Below are 23,032 nucleotides of genomic sequence, written 5' to 3'. Positions count from 1 at the left end.
TTTTTTGAAATGACAGACAATATGGACTTGATTGACATTTGGAGGACAAGGAACCCCTTGGGTAAAGAAGGAACCTTCTTTTCTGAGGCCCACTTGTCATGGACACGAATCGACCAAATTTGGATATCTAGAGGACTGGCCCCGAAAACGAGAAAAGTGGAAATCTGCCCAAAAACCTGCTCCGACCATAATGCCTTAAAAATGGAATTGAGACTTTTCCCAACTGGATCCTTCAGATGGAGAATGAATGACACCTTGCTAAGAGATCAAGAGATCGTTAAGAAGGCCCAAAAAACGCTAAGGGACTACTTTGAAATAAATTTGAACACTACGGTGGAGAAAAGAATAATCTGGGACGCAAGCAAAGCTGTAATGAGAGGGTTTCTGATACAACAGAATACAATAAAGAAAAAATTTTGGAATGGAAAAAAGGAAAAAATTCTAGAGAAAATAAGTGAAGGAGAGAAAAAGCTGAGAACTAATCCGAAGTCAAAAGAGGTGCTAAGAGAGATCAAATTCCATCAAGCACAATATTCGAAATTGATTAATCAAGAGATTGAGTGGAAAATTAAACAAATGAAGCAGAGATCGTTTGAATCAGCAAATAAATGTGGAAAGTTGTTAGCTTGGCAATTGAAAAAAAGACAAAAGCTAAACACAGTCACAAACCTGGAGATTCAAGGAAAAATAGTTCAGAAACCAGAAGAAATAAGAAAGTGCTTCCACAGATACTTCAAGGAACTTTATGCACAGGGGCCTCAGAAAGAATCGGAAATAGACCAATTCTTGAGGACAAATGGACTATCTAAAATAAGTCAAGATAAAAGATCAATTCTCAACAGTAAAATAACTCAACAGGAAATTGAAGGTGCCATCCAAAATATGCAACTTGGCAAATCTCCAGGCCCAGATGGTCTCACCTCCAAATATTATAAGACTCTGAAGGATTGTTTGATACAACCGTTGTTGGAGGTTTGCAACCAGATTATGGAGGGGAGAAGGGCACCGGAAACGTGGAAAGAAGCATTCATCACATTGATTCCCAAGTCAGAGAAGGAAAAGACTCAGCTTAAGAACTACCGTCCCATCTCACTCCTGAATGTGGATTACAAAATATTTGCAGACATTTTAGCAAGTAGACTTAAAAACGTTTTAAACGAAGTAATTCACAAGGACCAAGCAGGCTTTCTCCCTGGTAGACACATGTCTGATAACACCAGGAATATTATTGATATATTGGAGTTGTTGCGAATCAGAAACACAAGGGCTGCTTTAATCTTTATTGATGCGGAGAAAGCATTTGACAACATTTCTTGGATGTTTATGAAGAAAAACCTGAAGGGGATGGGAGTGGGACGGGGGTTTGAAAATGGACTAGAAGCAATTTATTCAGAGCAAAAAGCCAAGTTGATAGTGAACAATGTGGTGTCGGATGAACTTCTAATTGAAAAAGGGACACGACAGGGGTGCCCTTTATCCCCCCTGCTATTTATTTCTGTTCTGGAGGTATTGCTGAATATGATTAGGGAGGACCAGTTGGTGCAAGGTATAGAGGTCGGAGCGAAACAATACAAACTGAAAGCCTTTGCAGATGACCTAGTCTTGACAGTACAGGAGCCAGTATCTAGCACAAAAAGAGTTTTGGAACTTATTTTGGAGTTTGGTCGGGTGGCGGGATTCAAGTTAAACAAACAAAAAACTAAGGTTTTGGTCAAAAATTTGACACCTACAGAGATAGAGGGGTATCAGAAAGAGACAGAGCTAAGTGTGGTTAAAAAAGTGAAATACCTGGGGGTATACTTGTCCACCAAAAATTTAAACCTTTTCAAAGATAACTATGAAAAATGTTGGTTGGAAATTAAAAAAGACTTGGATATCTGGTCAAGATTGAAACTTACCTTGTCAGGCCGAATCGCAGCTATAAAGATGTGTGTTTTGCCAAAAATGCTATTCTTATTTCAAACCCTTCAGGTCGTGGACAGAATGGAATGCTTTGGAAAATGGCAGAAGGATATTTCTAAGTTTGTCTGGCAGGGCAAAAAGCCCCGAATAAAATTTAAAATACTAACCGACTCAAAAGAAAGAGGGGGGTTTGCCCTGCCGGACTTAAGGTTGTACTATGAAGCTGCAGCCTTCTGCTGGTTGAAGGATTGGTTCCTGTTGGAAAACACCGATGTCCTAGATCTGGAGGGGTTTGATAATGTGTATGGTTGGCATGCATACTTGTGGTATGACAAGGCGAAGGTTCATAAATTGTTCAAAAACCATATTGTCAGAAAATCAATTTTTGCCGTTTGGGTGAAGTATAAGGATTTATTAGAAAACAAGACCCCGAGGTGGTTATCACCTGTGGAAGCCAAGATTTCTAAAAAAAAGCCCAATATGGAGGCCCATTGGCCAAAATATTGGGAACTGATTGAAAGAGTTGGAGACAATTGGAAGCTCCAAAGCCAGGACAAATTAAAAGGCAAGGTGCGAGATTGGTTACATTATGCTCAAATTCAAGAGGTATTTAAAATGGACAAAAAAGTGGGTTTCCAGTTGGAGAAATCGAAACTGGAGACGGAGTTACTAGAACCAAAGACTAAGGTACTTTCGAGGATGTATGACTTGCTGCTTAAATGGAACACACAGGATGAGACAGTTAAATCTGCTATGATAAAATGGGCACAGGATGTAGGACACAACATTATGTCTGAGGACTGGGAAAGGTTATGGAACACCGGCATGAAATTCACGGCATGTAGTGCCTTGAAAGAGAACATTATGAAAATGGTATACCGGTGGTACATGACCCCAGTCAAGTTGGCTAAAATATACCATCTTTCTGATAATAAGTGTTGGAAATGTAAGGAGGCAGAAGGGACATTCTTTCACCTCTGGTGGACCTGCCCGAAAGTAAAGGCCTTCTGGGAAATGATACATAATGAGTTGAAAAAGGTATTCAGATATACCTTTTCTAAGAAACCAGAGGCCTTTCTTCTGGGCATGGTGGACCGGAAGGTGCCAAAGAAGGACAGAACCTTGTTTATGTATGCAACCACAGCAGCTAGGATTCTTATCGCAAAGTTCTGGAAGACACCAGATTTACCCACACTGGAGGACTGGCAGACGCAGTTGATGGACTACATGGAGTTGGCAGAAATGACCGGCAGAATTCGAGATCTGAGCGAAGAAACAATGGAGGAGGACTGGAAAAAATTTAAGGACTACTTGCAAAAACATTATAAGTTGTTTGAGTGTTAAGATTGTGCACGATTAAGAAACGTTATGCTTCTGCAATTTATTTTAAGTAAATGATAAAGTAAGTATTGATGGAAAAAAAATGAGACAAATTAGAAACAAAATATTATGTTTATTAAGAGTGTTAAAATTAAATTACAAATTTTTGAAATTGGTAACATAATAAATACAAAGGTATAATAAGTTGGGAAATAAGATAATAAATTGCTGAATTGGTTAGAATGATGAACGCAATGCTGAGAGGATGCGAGGAGGTCCAAAAAGATGTTGAAAAAATTTCATAATGATCTTTTCTTTTTTCTATGTTTTTCTTTATATATATGGAAAATGTTTCTTGTATATTGTTGTCCAAACAAATTTGTTCACCTATGGAAAGAAACGCAATAAAAAATTTTTATAAAAAAAAAAAAAAAACAAGGGAAGGGGTGGGATAGCTGGAAACACCCTTCCCATGATGAGCTGGGAGAGCTCAGTCGGTAGAGCATGAGACTCTTAATCTCAGTCATGGATTTGAGCCCCATGTTGGAGGAAAAAATCCCAGCATTGTAGGGGGTTGGACTAGATTTCCCTCTTCCAACTTTACTGCTCTATGATTCTATGATATTACTCACAGTCCCTCTCCTGCAGCTTTTTGCAAGGCGTCAAAGGGTTCATTCCTATCTTCATGTAAAGCTCAGGGGGTGGGGTGAAAGAAAACCTGTCTGAAATCCTGGAAAGCCACTGCAAATCAGTGTAGAAAACCTCTGTAGGACACTACAGTGTCTGGTAGCAGCTCTCCAGGATGTCAGACAGTGACATTTTTCAGTCCATCTTGGAGATGCCAGGGAGTGACTTGTGTAAGCATGAATGGAAGGACATATCTGTGAGTGGGGGAAAGTATCAGTAAGTTGGAGGCATACTCTGATTTTACTAAGCAACTGTGCCTGATGAGAAATCAAGAAACACAATGGATCAGTAAAATCCCCCTACTTAATTTGCTAAATGTTAAAGATGACCAGTTTGGGATGGTATGAGTTAGTTCTTTTTCCTTTTATAATTGAGCTACCACATTATTTTCACACTGTTAGAGAGGCAACATTAAGATCGTCTAATTAGGCGGTGAATGTGGACAACATTCTTGGGTGTATGAAACGTGACTTGAGTTTACACACTCAGGGACTCGATGACTGGAAGGTGGGATATTTGGCAGTTGATTTATGGAAACTTCAAACTGTTAAATGACATTGTGCTTTAGTTACATCAAACTAGTATAATGAGTTTGCAAACATCAATTCTAATAATACATTACACATATTACAGTTATCAACATCAGCTTTTCTTCCTCAGAACATTGCCTTATTCTAAAATAATTTAGATATAATAATAATAATAATAATAATAATAATAATAATAATAATAATAATAATCTCATTTTTAACAACTGTTCTTCTGTTACTTTCCAGAGGCAGCATGGATGTTGTCAAGGAGGAAAGAATAATGAATCAATCTGCTCCGTCAGAGTTTTATCTGCTGGAATTCTCACAGATTCGGGAACTGCAGATTCTACACTTCTTTGGATTCCTTGCTTTTTATCTTGCTACAGTTACAGGAAATCTTCTCATCATCTCTGCAGTAGCATTTGACCACCACCTGCACACTCCTATGTATTTCTTTCTGATGAACTTGGCTATACAGGACATTGGCTCAGTTTCAGTCATTATCCCCAAATCCATGGCAAATTCCCTCATGAGTACCGGACACATTTCTTACTCTGGCTGTGTTGCTCAAGTCCTCTTGTATGTCTTCTTTGTAGCATCAGATTTCTCTCTTCTCACAGTCATGGCTTATGATAGGTACATTGCCATTTGCAAACCATTACATTATGAGATCCTGGTGAATAAGGAAGCTTGCATCCAAATGATTGTTAGTGTATGGATCATCAGCTTTCTCTATGGAGTGTTACACACCGGAGGTACCTTTGCACCTAAATTTTGCTCCAATGTGGTCAATCAATTTTTCTGTGAAATCCCACATTTACTTAAGATGGCCTGCTCTGATTTGTACCTCATTGAAATTGGAGTTGTTGGGTTAAGTGTTGTCATTGGGACAGGAAGCTTTATCTTCATCATTGTATCCTATGTGCAAATTTTTACTGCAGTTCTGAAAATACCTTCTACTGAAGGAAGGCAAAAGGCTTTTGCAACTTGCCTTCCACACCTATTAGTTTTCTCCCTATTTATATTCACCGGATACTTTGCTTACCTCAAGCCTGCCTCTGACACCCCATCACATGTGGATTTGGCATTTGCCATGGTCTACTCCATAGTCCCACCCTTGATGAATCCAATTATCTACAGCATGAGAAACAGGGAGATAAAAAATGCTGTGTCAGATCTATTGAATTTGAGGTTATTTCCTTTGAATACCTTCTACAGTCTTATGCTGCTGCAAAGGTGATTTCTATGTATAACTCTTATGATAGAAAACTGGATGTCTTATAAGGATCGGTTAAAGGAATTGGATATGCTTAGTGCAGTGTTCTCTGTTGCTCAAGAAGGACAAGAGCCACACAAATAGGTTAAAATAATAAGATTTTGTATATTTTGTAAGTAGATTTTGATTTGGAATTAGTTCCTGATAGAACAAGTTGTTTGGCAGTAGAGCAGACTTTATCAAAAGTGGGTTTCTTGAGAAGCCTGGGTGGCTGTTTGTCAGTGATGTGGTAATAGTGGATTTCCTGCATTGGCAAGAGATTGTACATGTACAAGATAACCTTTGAAGTAGCCAACCAGGGCCAGACTTAGGGGTGCACAAGATGGGCAGTCATCTAGGTCACCAAGGTTAGGGGGGGCACCAAGCTGAGCTCACTGGCTGGGTTTTTTATATTAAGTACTGTCTGTAGTAAGCTAGGGTGGCAAAAAGCAAGTATTTATAACCTTTTTTTCCAAGATTCTGTAAATTGTATGGGCACTAACTTAAAAAAAATAGACTTCCTTCAGTTAGCTTTAAAGTAAGCTTCTGTTTCAGTGCTAGGTAAAAGAATCAATACAATGCAGTTTTACTTTGAGGCCATGTTACCAAGCACTTAGAATTTCAAAAAAGGTAAATACCATAAATATTATATAAATAATAACAAATTAAAGTTGTAAGCTTTAATAATTCAGCTGGGTACTTTTTTATTTATAAATGTTTATTTATCTTTTCAAAGATAAATATAATGAATATTCTAAAATAAAGAACGCTAACCAAAAGATAGGAATCCCAACAAAATAAAACAAAATAATAGTTCCATTGTGTTACGTAGTGCACTGTCACTGCTCAGAATGGGACTTCTTGAACTTTGGATTGTGCAAACTGTAGCACAATGGCTGAGAGACCAAGGTTTAGGACAATGTTGTTTTCAATGGATAGTGTAGCAAGTGTGTTTCTCATCTGCCATGGCATATAACAAAGACATTTTGAATAGATGCAGCAAGCTTTGTTTACCACTAGCAACCTAATCTTAGCATGCAATTGTCATACAGGGACTTCTCCCTAGCCACAACTAAGTGTATATTTCACATACTTCTGTATAAAACAGAGCAAATGCTCAGTTAATGCTTAAGTCATTGTTTAAAGCATTGGTGTTCATTCAGTGTAGTAATGAACAGGTTAAATTAATTTTATTTGTCTCCTTTGCTAAAACTTAAGTTGGCTGTAAAATGTATCCTTGGAAGGCTGGAGGGGGCCCCCTCCTCCTCCTCCTCCTCCTCCTTCATTGAATTTTTATACTGCCCTAGACCTGGCGGTCTTACAGAAAAAAATCACAACAAATATTAGCTATCCCGATCAAGGTGAGGTAAAATCTTTATGTCTGTGCAGCAATAGAAATAAGATTGGTAAGGCAGGCTGAGGATTGACCAAGTAGCCCCCCTTTTGGATTAACCCAACAGCTGAGCAGGGGTGTGGGTGTGGATAAAAGCCATTTGCATAGCATCACCCACATGCTGCAGGATTGCCATTCAGCTCAACAGGTGATGAGCAAAGGGGTTGATCCTGAGATGTGGGTGATGATCTACAAGTGGTTTTCAAGGTGCTTATGAAGCATCGCTCCCCCAGGTAAATACCAGTTGACAATTTGGGGGTGGAGATGATGTGCTGCAAGCAACTTTCCTTTAGATGGTGATATATCAAATAGTGTATGAGAATTCTCAACTTTTACCAGATCTTGTAAAGCTATGCAGATAATATTCAAGGGAGGATCTAAAGAAAAATGTATGGGAAACTGGAGATTGAAAAAGGTAGTCTATGAGTATCATCACACACACACACACACACACACACACACACACACACACACACACCATACACATGCCATATAGATACCATATATATAACTCATACACTATATATATCCTGTGTGATTCCTGCTAGCACACACACTTGGGCTCTTTCTCCTTCCACCTGCCCCTCCCAAGCCCTCCAAATTTGACTCTCGGTTGGGTTAGAAGAACCCTCCAAATAGTATGTGGGAGAGAAGGGGAAATTGTTTCATCAGTAAGCTTCTTTACTGATGGGACATTCACAATATCACAATGTTAATTACTACCCAGATATAAAAATAATTCCAAATCCAATATAGATACCTACTGGGATAAAAATCTGCACTCAGAAGGATTCTTGAAATATTAAAGTTTTCAACAGGCACCAGAAACATTATAGAGATGGTAGTTCTCTGATGTGTAATGGGGGAGGGGCCCTTCCTGATTAATAGAGGCTTGCTGGGATTTTACCAAGTATCTGTGCTTGATTAGAAATTAAGAGAAGTTGTGATATGCATGACTGACATCAGCTGGGCAGCAGGCTCCCCTCCCCACATACTCCCAGAACCAGGAGAGGGGGAGCAAAGGCAGGCCACATGCAGGTGCAGCCTCCAATTGTTTTCAAAAAGCCCTGGAGAGAAGAAGACACAGACAGCTGTGGGGAGGCAGGAACTTTCAGTGTGGGCAACAGATTTCATGTAGTCAGTACTACTGATTTCATGGAGTCAGTCATGAGCTGCTGTGGTCATTAGGCATGAAACTCAGATCTGTCTCACTAATAAAGAGTTAACGCCAGCTTGAACTGTGTGATTTATTGACCAGCTTGCCTTGCGACCCAAGGCTTTATGTGGTGCTGCTCATCATTAACACTGGCAATTAGAGGTTTCCATGCCAGAAGAATTGCATACAAATGAGTACATTTGCTAAAACTGTAGTGGAATGATTAGTTCCCCTCTTAGTTTCGTTATTCTCATGCTACCCTAAACAAACAGGCTTTCAGTTAGCAAAACTGACCAAAATATATTATTGTTTCTGTACAACCCTAATGCTGAGATGTGTTGAATTCCCATGAGAACTAATCTCTAGGAAGACAGAAGATATATTAATAAATTTCTTCCCCATGTTGATAAATGTTTATTGTCCTATTAGATACCGATGTAAGTGCATTCTTATAAAATAGCACGTTTGGCTGGAGTGGCATTTAGTCATTTAATTGCACTGGAGAAGTAAAAGAATATGAAGAAAAATAGTAAGATACTTTCTTTGAATTTTCTGAATGAAAGAAATGAACTGGTCACCCTCCCTTCATCATCTCTATCTGTCATATTCTCTCCTGCACCAATAGTCACTCTCTCCTGGAACTCTCTACCTCTGTTCACGAATCTGGCATAATACAAGGTACATCAACATGTGCTGCATCTATTTTCTGGATATTTTCAGATGTTTTCATACTAGGAAGTGAATTGCAACTTTAATTGAATTAATTTGCTGTAGATTTCTAATGCAGAGGTCTACAGTCGGCAATGGGACTAGTCACTGATATTGAATGTAAATTCACATTTAAATTGAATATCCATTTTTCTCATCTGGGAAAATATCTGAGGAGTTTTAAAAACAGGATTTTTACTTTTTTTATTTCTTAAAACCCTGGTGATGTTGAGCCCGGTCAAATGCTTAGGGCAAAGGTTTTGTATATCCTGGGCAAATATTAACTGAAATAATACTGTGACTGTCTGGATGATTTTGTGGCAATTGTGGCGCAGCTTCACATTATACTCTGTGAAGCCTAAATTCCTTTTTTTCTTTAGGACTTTATTTTCATTTCGTCCTAGCTGATGTTTATATGATGTGTATTTTACTATATTTTCTCTCTCTTACTTTTGAATTGTAACTGACACGTTATTTTTTTCTTTGGACTGGTTACAAGTCCAAACTTCCCTCTGCTCATATCACCCGTCATATTTCTACCACTGTTCATCTGCAGCCATTTCTTGGACGCCAATTTCTTTCCTATTCTTTCAAAATCTTCCATCCAGTGGAAAGGAGGCAACCATTGTCACATAGGAAAGTGCCTCGTGCTGAGTCAGACCATTGATACCTCTACCTCAGCATTGCCAGTGGTGGAGCATCCATGTTGTATACTGAAGATCCCAAGCATCTTCAGCTAGGGCAGGTGGGAAATAATGTCTGAATGTCTTTCATTGTAGTCAAAACCGAGCTACATGGACCACTGGTTTTGACCCAGTATATACTGGCTACCTATGTTGTTATGTACACCAGCCTCCCTGAACCTGCTGCCCTCCTTAGGTTTTGGACTACAATTCCTTTGACCCAGGCAGCACAGCCAGTGCTTACAAAGTTCTAGTCCAAAATATCTGAAGGGCACCAGGCTGGGGAAAGGTGGGCTACCGTGATTGGCAGCAGCTCCACAGGATGTCAGGCAGTGGTCTTTCTTAGTCCTCCTTGGGGATCCCAGATGCTGACCTGTGGAAACGTGTGCTCTTTCCCTAAGCTGGGACCTTTCCCATTAAATTAGAAGTTTACTGTAGTTTTACCAAGCATCTGTCCCTGATGAGAAATCAAGAGAAACAAAGGAATAGTAAAAGCCCTCCTTAGTAATTAGCCAGATGTTAAAGATGATGACTATTGACTGTGATGAGTGAGCTCATGTCAGATTCACCCTGTCATCATGGTTTATAATAAATTATGAAATGGCCTTTTGCCTTCTAAAATTGAGCTATGGCATTATATTAGGGGGGCCAGAATATCAGGCTAGTATTGACTGGAATTTGACAACGTTATTGTGCATGTATCTGATCCACATTCAAAAGATTCCGTCAGCAGAAAGTGGGATATTTGGCACCTAACTGCTTTAAATAGTCAAGCTCTTAAGGGAAATAGGGAATCAGTGGTATGAACAAACAATAATGACCTTGCAAACATAATTGCGTTGCTAATAATAATAGCACTAGTATTCACAGCCATCATTATCATTTTCAGGCTCATTCCCCCCCCCCAAAAAAAAATTACTGCCTCCTTCAGAACGTTGCTGCCTGCTACAATAACTAAACATCATCATCAGCAACAAAAACTTAAATGAGAGGGGTAACCGTCTCAACAGCGGTATTTCTGCTTCCTTCCACAGCAACATGAATGTGAAGAAGCAGAGCATGGATAATCAATCATCTTTTTCAGAATTTCTCCTCCTAGAATTCTCAGAAGTTCGGGAACTGCAAATTCTGCATTCCATTATATTCCTGGTATTGTACTTGGCAACTGTCACAGGGAATCTTCTCATCATCTCTGCAGTAGCCTTTGACCACCACCTGCACACCCCCATGTACTTCTTCCTGATGAACTTGGCCATGCAGGACCTGGGACAAGTTTCAGTCATTAATCCCAAATCCATGCTCAATTCCCTCATGAATACCAGGTACATTTCCTACTCTGGGTGTGTTGCACAAGTACTATTGTTCATGTCATTTATGGCATCTGATTTCTTTCTTCTCACAGTCATGGCATATGATCGGTATGTTGCCATTTGCAAACCATTACAGTATGGGATGCTGATGAATAGGCAAGCCTATATTCAAATGATTAGCAGTGTATGGATCAGCAGCTTTTTCTATGGAGTGTTACACACTGGAGGTACCTTTGCACCCCCCTTTTGTTCCAATGAAGTCAATCAATTTTTTTGTGAAATCCCGCAGTTACTTAAGCTGGCCTGCACTGATTTGTATCTAATGGAAATAGGAGTTCTTGTGTTAAGCGGTGTCATTGGAGTTGGCTGTTTTATCTTCATCATCATAACCTATGTGTACATCTTCAATGCCGTGCTGAAAATCCCCTCAACTGAAGGAAGGCGAAAGGCTTTCTCAACCTGCCTTCCCCATCTCATAGTTTATGCCCTATTTGTATTTACTGGATACTTTGCGTACTTCAAGCCTACCTCTAATACCTCACCATATCTAGATTTGGCATTTACAGTGATGTATTCCATGGTTCCACCCTTGATGAATCCAGTAATCTATAGCATGAGAAATAAGGAGATTAAAAACGCTCTATCAAAGCTACTGCGTTTGCCTCACTCCTCTATGAAAAACTTTTCCAGTCTTATTTTGTGAAGGATAATATCTGTATAGAGTATAACACTATGAGGAAACTTTGAAGCAGCTAAATAGATTTAGCTTTGTTTTCTCAATTGATCTAGAAGGGGTACATTGCTTATATAGCAAATTGTGAAAATTGGTGTAGTGGTTAAAATATCCGTCTTTGCCCTGCAGCCCTCTGCATGCTTTTTATGATCTTTATTGGTTTTAGAGATTTTACAAATTTCACCATCATAATACATAATAAATACCTTATTCCTTTTAACCTTAATACTTTAACTCTAAACAAGTTTGTACTTCCCTCCTTCCTTCTTCTGGTTTCTCTATATTTTCTGTATATTTACGCATTTGTCATGTTTACATTCTGTGTACTATGGAATAATACTATTCAAAATTTAATTAAATATACATCCTTCAATTGTTGTAATATATTTGTTCAATGTTCTTAAATCCAAAATGAATGATTTTTAATAAACATGCGGTTTATTTCAGTCCCGCGAGTGTCTATTTCCAAACCCTTCTAAAACTAGTAAATCGGTGTTATCCAATTTTATCCAATCACCCAACCATGTTATACAGGCAGCCTCATAGTAAAGTTTAAGGCCCTCTGCATGCTTTTTCTCTAGCTCCCATCATAAGTGACTTTGGGCTATGCTGCCCAGGCCTTGGGCTAATTCAATAATCTATGGCCTTTAAAAGTGGGTGGGGTTGTTGTTTTTGTCTGTTACTCTATTGTGTATTTTTGTGTTTTTATATTGTAAACTGCCCTGTGATCCGCAGATGAAAGGTGGCATAGAATTGCTGTGGTTGTTGTTTTGCTTAATCTGAATTTTATTGTATTTCACTTAAGGTGTAATAACTGTAATAAGTTGAATGAATGAATTTTCTATGGAAAAGTAAAGCAATGGGAATTACCGCTCACACCTTTAGCAGTGGGCGGGGTTTGCAACCCAGCTCAGGCTTCCTGTGCCAGGGTGATGCCCCTCTGCATGCAGGCCATCGTTCTACTCCCTCCCTGGCTAGCCAATCAGCTGCAGGCTAGGGGGTGGAGCAAGAGCCAGGTAAGAAGGGCTCCAACTGACCTTCCTCCCAGTCGGTCTTTAGAGTAAAGCAATAGGAAACATTTTAACCCACACTTACACCACTACACCTAATTGTGGTTGCCTATCCACAACTGGACATAACGGTCAGGGCTACCTTTACCTTTACCCTCCAAAATGTCCCTATTTTCATCAGAGGAATGTTGGAGGGTATGTGTTTTCCCTGACTTTTGCCTGGCTCATGTTAATGGTTCAGAGTGTTTGTCCTGCTTGCACCTTTGATACAAGAATCAGCTCCTGGTGAACTATGTATAGCTCTTATAACATCTTTCTTGTTCGTTGCAATGGAAGGCAACAGTCTTTCTCTTTTTTGTAATAGTATTTTGTTCTTTTTTCCATATCCAAAGTTACATTTGTTACTCAACAATTATATTCCAATCCAGCAAAACTAGTGACTTCCCGCTCACCCAACATCGATGTTTATAACTCAGATTACATACAATTGCATTTTAAGGTTTTGTCTTATCTAATTTAATTCCCTCTAACATGTTTGTACATATATTCTGCTGTTATCTTACACTTCAGGGTGATCAATTCTGCCATCTCTGCATATTCCAAGATTTTCATCAACCATTCTTCCTTCATTTCATTTCTGCTGCTATAGTCACATATATAAATATCATTGAGGGATTCCTTGGGATTTCATTGTCTAATATCCCCAACAGAAAGGATTCCTGCCCCCCCCTTAATTTCATTATGTCCCCAAAAGCCTTTGAAAAGGCAACAGACTTCCTAACTCCAAATGTGCAGGGAGGATCAGATGAACACATTGCAAACCGACAGGAAAAATTAGAGTCACCATTAACCTGTAGAGGTACTCTGCTGCACATGAACACTGAGGATTGCATTTTGCTTAAATTTATGACTTAGAAACCAGGAAGATAAGACTCCCTGTGCCCAGCATTTCAGAAGTTCTCATCTTCATCCCAGCTTTATCCCATAGAAGCAGCAGAATAAATTGCATATTTCAAAAAACACTTTTCTCCTTAGATTTGTTTATTGGCTGACAGCTCGAAGGAGAAACAGAAGGGCAGTGATATACACACAATCTGTATACAATCTTCATCCTCTGAATCTTGCCTGTCTGCAGAATAAGGCATAACCTTTCCTCTACCATCTACTGGTTATGTTCATCCCTTAACATTCCAAGGAGCTAGGATCACTTTCATCTCTATATTAGAGAGGATGGATGTATCAGTGATTGGTTGTGGCCTGCACTTGCTGACTTTGCAACAGACTGTCTAAAGTTAAACATATCTTTCTTGAATAAACAACTCTTTGGTTATTTCTAGGTGTGAGTTCTTTAGTGGATACAAGGGTTTACAATCAACAAAATAAGGCACATTTATGTCTCTACTCAAAGTTCCTTGCAGAACTACTCATTTGGAGTTGACATGCAGGTGGGACTTGCTTTGATAGTTTCATTCTCACTTTAACCTATTATAGGCTCAGGTAGCTCCTTTTGTGATTCAAGGACCCGCCACCCACTTGAGGATAAGAAAGACACAGGGACACAGTATATTAGGTTAATGGGCTAAAAAAGACCACAACTTTATTGATTACAGCATGTGAGATGTATTGGCTTAGGCATTGCATCAAACAACAGAGCGTGACTCCCCTCCCCCTCAGGGAGGTGTGAGTCTAACAAGGGTTAACCACCAGTAGAGGAGCCTGTTGATGCAAATACAACTGAAAGCACCCCCTGATGTCACCGGGGGTCATGCCATGGACCTAGCCACCAGCAGGGGTATCAGACAGGATCCACGACTACCAGATTCCTTTACTGGAATACCCATAAAGTGGAGGGGTAGGCGGTGGCCATACCCTGCCCTCCAAATACACAAACATATTCCAGTGCCTAACCTCCAATACCTAAAAAGTTGTGACGATTTGCTACAAGGTAGACGAAAAACCAAGTGGCCGGTGCCATTTTGACAGTTGGATGAAAATTCCTACCAGGCCCCTTGGACAACCAAGGCGACCAACCAAAGGTCCATAGCAATGTCAAGAAACAAGGAATGAACTGAAGGGAGGATGGGTGGGTGATCCGACGAAAACCAGCAACGCAATGAAGGGGAAATGCTGCTGTGGCGGCATTTGAGCAGCTAAACCCCGCCCCCAAGCATCCACCTGATTGGTTGGCTGCCAGGGGGCATGGCGTGGCAGCCAGGACAGCTAGGCAGGGGCCAGAACGCCCCCTGCCAATGTGGGAAATGGCTCCCACTCACAACTCCTCCCCTCTGTAAGAAGAAGAGGCTTTACAAAAAGGTTTATAAAATGTGAAGAAACTCCATCTGGGTGCAGTGCAAAAGCATCAGGAACATTCAGACATACAGTTACTACTTATCCCACAGGTGGGCAAAAAAAGCAAAACAGAGAGCTTTTCTTCACTAGAAGAGGAGTTGGCTGACACAGTGAGCCCAAGAAGCTGATGAATGGGAAGGGTTTTAGACAGAAAACAAACCAAGAAACACAAGGTTCATAGGTTCAGTATATTCTGCAGACACTGGAAGCATTCCTCAGAAGGGTCAACTTGGGTGTACTAATGGACGCTCGGCGAGAGGGCCCTGAGGATAATTGCTTTGTTTGCAATAAATCTTCAAGTTAATTACTCTGGTGTACTGTGTTATCAAGCCAGCTGCCTGGACTCATTACACTTATTATTAACATTGATAGTTAGAGCTATCCATGTCAGAAGAATTTCATACAGATGGGTATATCTGATATAGCTGTTGTGGAATGATTAGTTCCCTTCATAGTTTTGTTATTATTATGATAAGCAAAACAAACAAATTAGCAAAACTAAACAAAATGCAGTATTGTTTCTATACAGCCCTAATGCTGAGGTGTGTTGAATTCCTGTGAGAGTAAATCTCTAGAAAGACAGGAGAATTATTAATAAGTGTCTTCCCCATGTTGATTCATGTTTATTGTCATCATAAATCCAACTGCTGGAGGATTGCTATAAAATTTCAGGTATGGGTGGAGAAATATGCAGCCATTTAATTTCACTGGAGAAGCATACTGGAGAGAACCCTATGAAGAAGAAAAAAGTAAGATACCATTCTATATTTTTCACTTGCACTTACAATGAAAGTAATGTATTGGTCATCCTTCCTTTCTTCTTTCTCCCTAACTGTCATATTCTCTCCTACACAGATAGTCACTCTCTCCAGCAACTATCTACCTTTGTTCACAAATCTTGCATAACACAAAGTACCTCAGCATGTGTTGCATCTATTTTCTGGATATTTTCAGATACTTTCACACTAGGAAGCAAAATGTAACTTGGATTACATGAATTTGCTATAATTTTTTAACACAGTGGTCTACAGTTGGCAACAGTAAAGTGGATGAAAAATAATAACAATTATAACAATCCTAAATAAAATGGGCTCCCCTTTTAACAGCTGGTTTCTGCTTCCTTCCATAGCAACATGAATGTGAAGAAGCAGAGCATGGATAATCAATCATCTTTCTCAGAATTTCTCCTCCTAGAATTCTCAGATGTTCGGGAACTACAAATTCTACATTTCATTATATTCCTGGTATTGTACTTGGCAACTGTCACAGGGAATCTTCTCATCATCTCTGCAGTAGCCTTTGACCACCACCTGCACACCCCCATGTACTTCTTCCTGATGAACTTGGCCATGCAGGACCTGGGACAAACTTCAGTCATTGTTCCCAAGTCCATGCTCAATTCCCTCATGAACACCAGATACATTTCCTACTCTGGGTGTGTTGCACAACTATTCTTCTTTGTCTTCTTTGTGGGATCTGACTTCTTTCTTCTCACAGTGATGGCATATGATCGGTATGTTGCCATTTGCAAACCATTACAGTATGGGATGCTGATGAATAGGCAAGCCTATATTCAAATGATTAGCAGTGTATGGATCGGCAGCTTTTTCTATGGAGTGTTACACACGGGAGGAACCTTTGCATCCCCCTTTTGTTCCAATGTAGTCAATCAATTTTTTTGTGAAATCCCACAAGTACTTAAGCTGGCCTGCACGGATTTGTATCTAGTGGAAATAGGAGCTATTGCTATAAGTGCTGTCTTTGGGATTGGCTGCTTTATCTTCAACATTATAACCTATGTGTACATTTTCACTGCGGTGCTGAAAATCCCCTCAACTGAAGGAAGGCAAAAGGCTTTCTCAACTTGCCTTCCCCATCTCATTGTATACTGCCTATTTGTATTTACTTCATACTTTGCTTTCTTCAAGCCTGCCTCATTACATCTGGATTTGGCATTTACAGTGATGTATTCCATGGTTCCACCCTTGATGAATCCAGTAATCTATAGCATGAGAAATAGGGAGATTAAAAATGCACTATCAAAGCTATTGCGTTTGCGTCACTCCTCTATGAAAAACATTTCCAGTCTTATTTTGTGAAGGAAAATTCTGTATGTGGTATAATACTAATGATAGGAAACTGGAAATTCTATGAGGAAACTTTGTTCTAGAAGGGTTATATTGCTTATATTGCAAATTGTGAGAATTAGTGTAGTGGTTAAAATTTCCTTATTTGCTCGGCAGCTCTCCACATGCTTTTGTCTCTGGCTACCATCATAGTGACTTTGGGCTTTGCTAATTAAACAATTTATGGCCTTTTAAAGTGAATGGGGTTATTGTTTTTGTCTGTTATTGTATTATGTATTTTTGTGTTTTTATATTGCAAACTGCCCTGTGATCCGCGGATGAAGGGTGGTATAGAATTGTTATGGTTGTTGTTCTGCTTAATCTGAATTTTATTGTATTTCAGTTATGGTACATTGACTATAATACGTAAGTTGAATCAATGAATTTTCCATAGAAAGGTAAAGCAATGGGAAACATTTTAACCCACACTTACACCACTGTACCTGACTGTCGTTGCATACCCTCCAAAAGTCCTCAGATAAAAAAGTCCCTATTTTCATCAGAGGAATGTTGGGGTGTATGTGTTTTCCTTGACTTTTGCCTGGCTCATGTTAATGGTTCAGTGTGTTTGTCCTGCTTGCACCTTTGATACAAGAATCAGCCCCTGGTGAACTATGTATAGCTCTTGATATAACATCTTTCTTTTCCATTGGAATGGAAAGCAACAGTCTTCCTCTTTTTTGTAACAGTATTTTGTTCTTTTTTCCATATCCAAAGTTACATTTGTTGCTCAGCAATTATATTCTAATTCAACAAAACTAGTGACTTCCTGCTTACTCAACATCAATGTTTATGATTCAGATTACATACGATTGCATTTTAAGGTTCTGTCTTATCTAATTTAATTCTCTCTAACATGTTTGTACATATATTCTGCTGTTTTCTTACACTTCAAACCCTGCTGTGATCTTCACATATGGGAAAATAACTTTTTATATAGACTAGAAATGGTTCCAATCTAAATAATAATAATAATAATAATAATAATAATAATAATAATAATAATAATAATACCATTCTAGTGGGTTAGAATCACTTTCATCTCTAAAAGAGAGAGAATGGGTGTATCAGTGATTGGTTGCAGCCTGCACCTGCTGACTTTGCAATGTACTGTCTAAAGTTATGCATCTCATCCTTGAATAAACAAATCTTTCTAGGTGTGAGTTCTTTATTTTATACAAGGGCTTACAATATACACCTAAAAACAAGGCACATTTATGTCTATACTCAAAATTCCTTGCAGAACTACTCGTGTGGAGTTGACATGCAGGTGAGACTTGCTTTGATAGTTTCATTCTCACTTTAACCTATTATAGGCACAGAAAGTTCTTTTTACAAAAAAGATTATAAAATGTGAAGAAAATCCATCTAGGTGCATTGCATCAGGAACTTCCAGACAAACAGAAATAACAATAATTAATTATTTATACCCTGGCCATCTGACTGGGTTGCCCGAACCATTCTGGGTAGCTCCCAACAGAATATTAAAAACACGAAAAAACATCAAACATTAAAAACTTCCCTAAACAGGGCTGCCTTCAGATGTCTTCTAAAGGTCAGATAATTTTTTATTTCCTTGACATCTGATGGGAGGGCATTCCACAGGGCAGGCGCCACTACCAAGAAGGCCCTCTGCCTGGTTCCCTGCAACCCCAGTTCTCGCAGTGAGGGAACTGCCAGAAGGCCCTCGGTGCTGGACCTCAGTGTCCAGGCTGAATGATGGGAGTGAAGACGTTCCTTCAGGTATAAAGGGCCGAGGCCATTTGGGGCTTTAAAGGTCAGCACCAACACTTTGCATTTTGTACTGGGAGCTAATGTAGGTCTTTCAGGACCGGTTTTATATGGTTTCAGTGGCCATTCCCAATCACCAGTCTAGCTGCTGCATTCTACATTAATTGTATTTTTCCAGGTCACCTTCAAAGGTAACCCCATGTAGAGCACATTGCAGTAGCTCAAGCGGGAGATAACTATAGCATGCACCACTCTGGTGAAACAGTCTATAGGCAGCTAGAGTCTAAGCCTGCGTAGCAGATGGAGCTGGTACATGATTGATATATGAATATTTTTCCTAAAAAAAATTATTTTCTCACAATTATGCCTAATACATGCATTTTGCAAACAAGCTTTATTTCTAATATGTGTTTAATTCCTGTGGGAGCAAATCTCCAGAAAGACAGAAGAGTTATTAAGAAATCTCCTCCCCATGTTGACAAATGTTTATTTTCACAGTAGATCCAAGCGTAGGAAGATTCTTATAAAATTGCATGTATGGCTGCATAGATATGCAGTCATTTCATTTCAATGGAATGAAACAGAATCTGAAGTGGAGAGAAATCTATGAAGAATAATAGTAAGCTGCTTATACTCATTTTCTCAATTGCGCTTGCAATGAAAATAATAAATCCCTTCAATTCTCTGCCTGCTCTCCTCCTCTCTATTTCTCTGCCATATTCTCTCTTCCACATATAGTCACTTTGTAACTCTCTCTTTGTGCAACCCTCTTTCTCTTTTCATGACTAGTACAACACAAAGTACATCAACATGTGTTTTGTCTGTTTTTGTGTTTCTGTACTTTTCATTCATGCCAGTCCCAAGCTACTTTTTTTCTTTGTGCTGGTCACAAGTCCAAACTTCCCTATGTTCATATAATTTTATGTTCTCATTTTGTATTTTTATTCTAGATACTCTACAAATTTCAAAAAAAATAAAATCATTTGATAGCAGTGTACCACAAAATTCCAATAACTCTGACCAAAGCCTAATTTTTGTTGCTTGTTAATATTGTTGGCATGGTTGGGATTCCTCTAATGTGAATTGCTCCATTGTTCTTCCAGTGTTTTAAACCCGCTTCTTGCAGGGTTGGTGCACCATCTATCTATCTATATCATCTATCTATCTATCTATCTATCTATCTATCTATCTATCTATCTATCATCTATCTATCTATCTATCTATCTATCTATCTATCATCTATCTATCTATCTATCTATCTATCTATCTATCTATCTATCATTTATCTATTGCTGAAAAACTTACAGACAGCACAGGTATTCACTGCTCATGCAGTGCATAAGAGAAATTCTTGGATTTTTAAAATTATTTTAGTCTTTAGGAAAATCATATGATACAATCTGTTCTGATCTATGTTGTCACAAATTATCGCTGCAATAGGTTGACTAGTTAGAAGGGACACTGCAAATCAAGTCAGGAACAATACCATCTTCTTTTGCAGACAGTGCAGGACTCTTTCTTGACATACTTTTCTTTTTTCAAATTCCCTTTAATCACTTTGTTCCGCTTTCTTCCACAGCAACATGATTGTGATGGAGCAAAGCATAGTTAATCAGTCCTCTCTGTCAGGATTTCTTCTTCTAGAATTCTCAGAGCTTCGAGAGCTACAGATTTTATACTTTGTTGTGTTCCTTGCTTTTTACCTGGCAGCACTTACAGGAAATCTTCTCATCATCTCTGCAGTAGCCTTTGACCATCACCTGCACACCCCCATGTACTTCTTTCTGATGAACTTGGCCTTACAAGACCTTGGCTCAGTTTCAGTCATTATGCCGAAATCCATGGCCAATACCATCTTAAATACAAGGTACATTTCAAATCTGGGATGTGTTGCTCAAGTACTCTTTTTTCTCTTCTTCATAGCATCAGATTTCTTTCTCCTTACAGTCATGGCATATGATCGGTACATTGCCATTTGCAAACCGTTACAGTATGAGATGTTGATGAATAGGCAGGCCTGTACCCAAATGATCGTTAGTGTATGGATCATCAGCTTTTTCTACGGAGTGTTACATACTGGGGGCACGTTTGCACCCCCTTTTTGTTCCAATCTGGTCAATCAGTTTTTCTGTGAAGTCCCAGAGTTACTTAAACTGACTTGCTCTGATTTGTACCTACTTGAAATTGGAGTTCTTGCATTCAGTTTAGTCATTGCGTTAGGCTGCTTCATCTTCATCGTTGTAACTTATGTGTACATATTCAGCTCAGTGTTGAAAATCCCCTCTGATGCAGGGAGGCAAAAGGCCTTTTCAACTTGCCTTCCGCATCTCATTGTTTGCTCCCTATTTGTATTCACTGGATACTTTGCTTACCTTAAGCCCATATTTAATAGCCCACCACACCTGGATTTGGCATTTACAGTGATATATTCCATGGTTCCACCTCTGATGAATCCAGTAATCTACAGCATGAGAAATAAAGAAATTAAAAATGCTCTGTCAAAGCTGTTGGGTTTAAGGCACTCCTCTACGAATACCTTTCCCAGCCAATTATGTAAATGTAAATTCTGTATATAACTCTAATGATTGGAAACTGTAAGTCTGATGAGGAAAGTTTGTGTGAGTTACATATATTCAGCTCAGGGCTGCTTTACAAGACAAAACTGAACTAACATATTCAAATTAGAAGAGCACTTTTTATTATTAAGCATTATGAATGTTCCTAATAGTATCAACTGTTCAAAAGTCACACAGATGTTTTTCAGAAGGTGATGAACAAGAGTCTTAGACGTTTTTATGTATAGACTAAATGTTCATCCATCAGGGATGTGTAGTAACTGGTTTCCTGCTACAGCAAGATATTGAGCAAGATAACCTTTCAAGTCACTCCTTGCCCTGATTCCTTGATGCACACCAATGCAGAATCAAAATTCCCTTTGTTACATGAAAACAGGCTCATTCTGTTACACTAGCTCAGCTGCGCCAATCAATCTTTACATAGACATGTATGAAAATTGAAGTTTAAAATAAACTGATTGCAAAGCAAAAAAGCATCACATTTGTATGTAAGTCTGTATGCATTTATTTATTTATTATTTTAAAAAATGTTTCCTAAAAGGATTTCAAATCTACTTCACCATACAACAAAACACATATATAAAATGCAGGAATAAAGTGCATCACAGACTTGTGAAGGAAATGCCTTTGCACTGCAAAATTTTGGGACCCAAGCCTGCAATAGAATGATGGGAAGTTTTGCTGTTGATTGATTGATTGATTGATTGATTTTAAATGTACCAAAGTTTGCCAGCTCTGTTTACTGTATTGGCTGATGGTTGCTGACTTGCCCTGTCAACTTGCCTTGTACGCAAATATGAACCTTGTGTTTGTGTAAAGTTGGCAATGGCTAAACAGTTATAACAAATACTATGTATCCATGTGTTAGGATGTACCAGGCTTTGGCATAATTTGTTAATTATATGCTAATTACAGAAATGTATAAAATACTTTCTACTTTCCTTGTTTGGGGCAGTACCTTTAGGTTGTCACCTGATGTGCAGCAGAAATAAAGAACAGAGCCAATTTTGGCTTGGCTTGCTTTGAATATTCCTTAGTTGCGTTTTCATTCAAGAAGCTCCCTATCTGGGAACGGACAGGCTTAGCATAACCAGCCACTCCATTGACAAAATGATTCCATATATAAAAACAATTTGAAATGCAATGCAGGAACACGTTCCTCTTCAACCAAGTCTTTGGCTGATTAACATCCTATATACTTTTATATGTGTTTGTGGGAGGGTATTGGTGTGTTTTGTTTTCCTTCTTGTTTTTATTACGTATTTTGTGTTTCTATCTTGTATTTTTATCCTGTGAACCACCCTGAGAGCTTTGAATGAAGACCGGTATACAAATTTCATAAATAATAATAATAATTCCAAAGGCTTGTTGAAGGATGAACAGGTCCTGAAGAACAATAGAAGTGGCACCTAATATATAAAAGAAATAACTTCCAAAAGGTAGGTGTCTTCACAGTAGAGACCCATTTCCTATATTGTATAGGAAATGGATATCCTAATGAGCTGGTATCTTCAGGATACCCTCTTCTAAAGAGCACAGTGACCCATCAGGAAATAAGACATT

At 38.9% G+C, this 23,032-nt stretch overlaps 3 protein-coding genes across 3 annotated transcripts in view; all 3 read left to right on the top strand.

Annotated features, from left to right (window-relative positions):
- Window positions 1–6,343, top strand: part of LOC308570477 (olfactory receptor 14A16-like) — a 32,250-nt gene extending 25,907 nt beyond the window's left edge. Inside the window, exon 5 of the mRNA XM_081165345.1 lies at window positions 4,686–6,343. Within this exon, the coding sequence (XP_081021471.1) occupies window positions 4,693–5,679 (987 nt within the window). The 5' untranslated portion in view covers window positions 4,686–4,692 and the 3' untranslated portion in view covers window positions 5,680–6,343. The remainder of the gene's footprint in view (window positions 1–4,685) is intronic.
- A 4,329-nt stretch (window positions 6,344–10,672) lies between these two features.
- On the top strand, window positions 10,673–11,647 carry LOC308570505 (olfactory receptor 14A16-like; the record flags this gene model as incomplete). The annotated part of the gene is made up of 1 exon (XM_081165407.1): window positions 10,673–11,647. The coding sequence occupies one exon, from the start codon at window positions 10,673–10,675 to the stop codon at window positions 11,645–11,647; it is 975 nt and encodes a 324-aa protein (XP_081021533.1).
- A 4,543-nt stretch (window positions 11,648–16,190) lies between these two features.
- LOC308571751 (olfactory receptor 14I1-like) lies at window positions 16,191–21,469 on the top strand (the record flags this gene model as incomplete). Its single annotated transcript, XM_081167383.1, has 2 exons — window positions 16,191–16,509; window positions 20,817–21,469. The coding sequence occupies 2 exons, from the start codon at window positions 16,191–16,193 to the stop codon at window positions 21,467–21,469; spliced, it is 972 nt and encodes a 323-aa protein (XP_081023509.1).
- Between the last annotated feature and the right edge of the window lie 1,563 nt (window positions 21,470–23,032).

The sequence above is a fragment of the Podarcis bocagei genome (genome assembly GCF_964188305.1).
Source record: "Podarcis bocagei genome assembly, chromosome: 13".
Taxonomy (NCBI): domain Eukaryota; kingdom Metazoa; phylum Chordata; class Lepidosauria; order Squamata; family Lacertidae; genus Podarcis; species Podarcis bocagei.
This window is presented reverse-complemented; position numbering and strand designations above follow the sequence as displayed.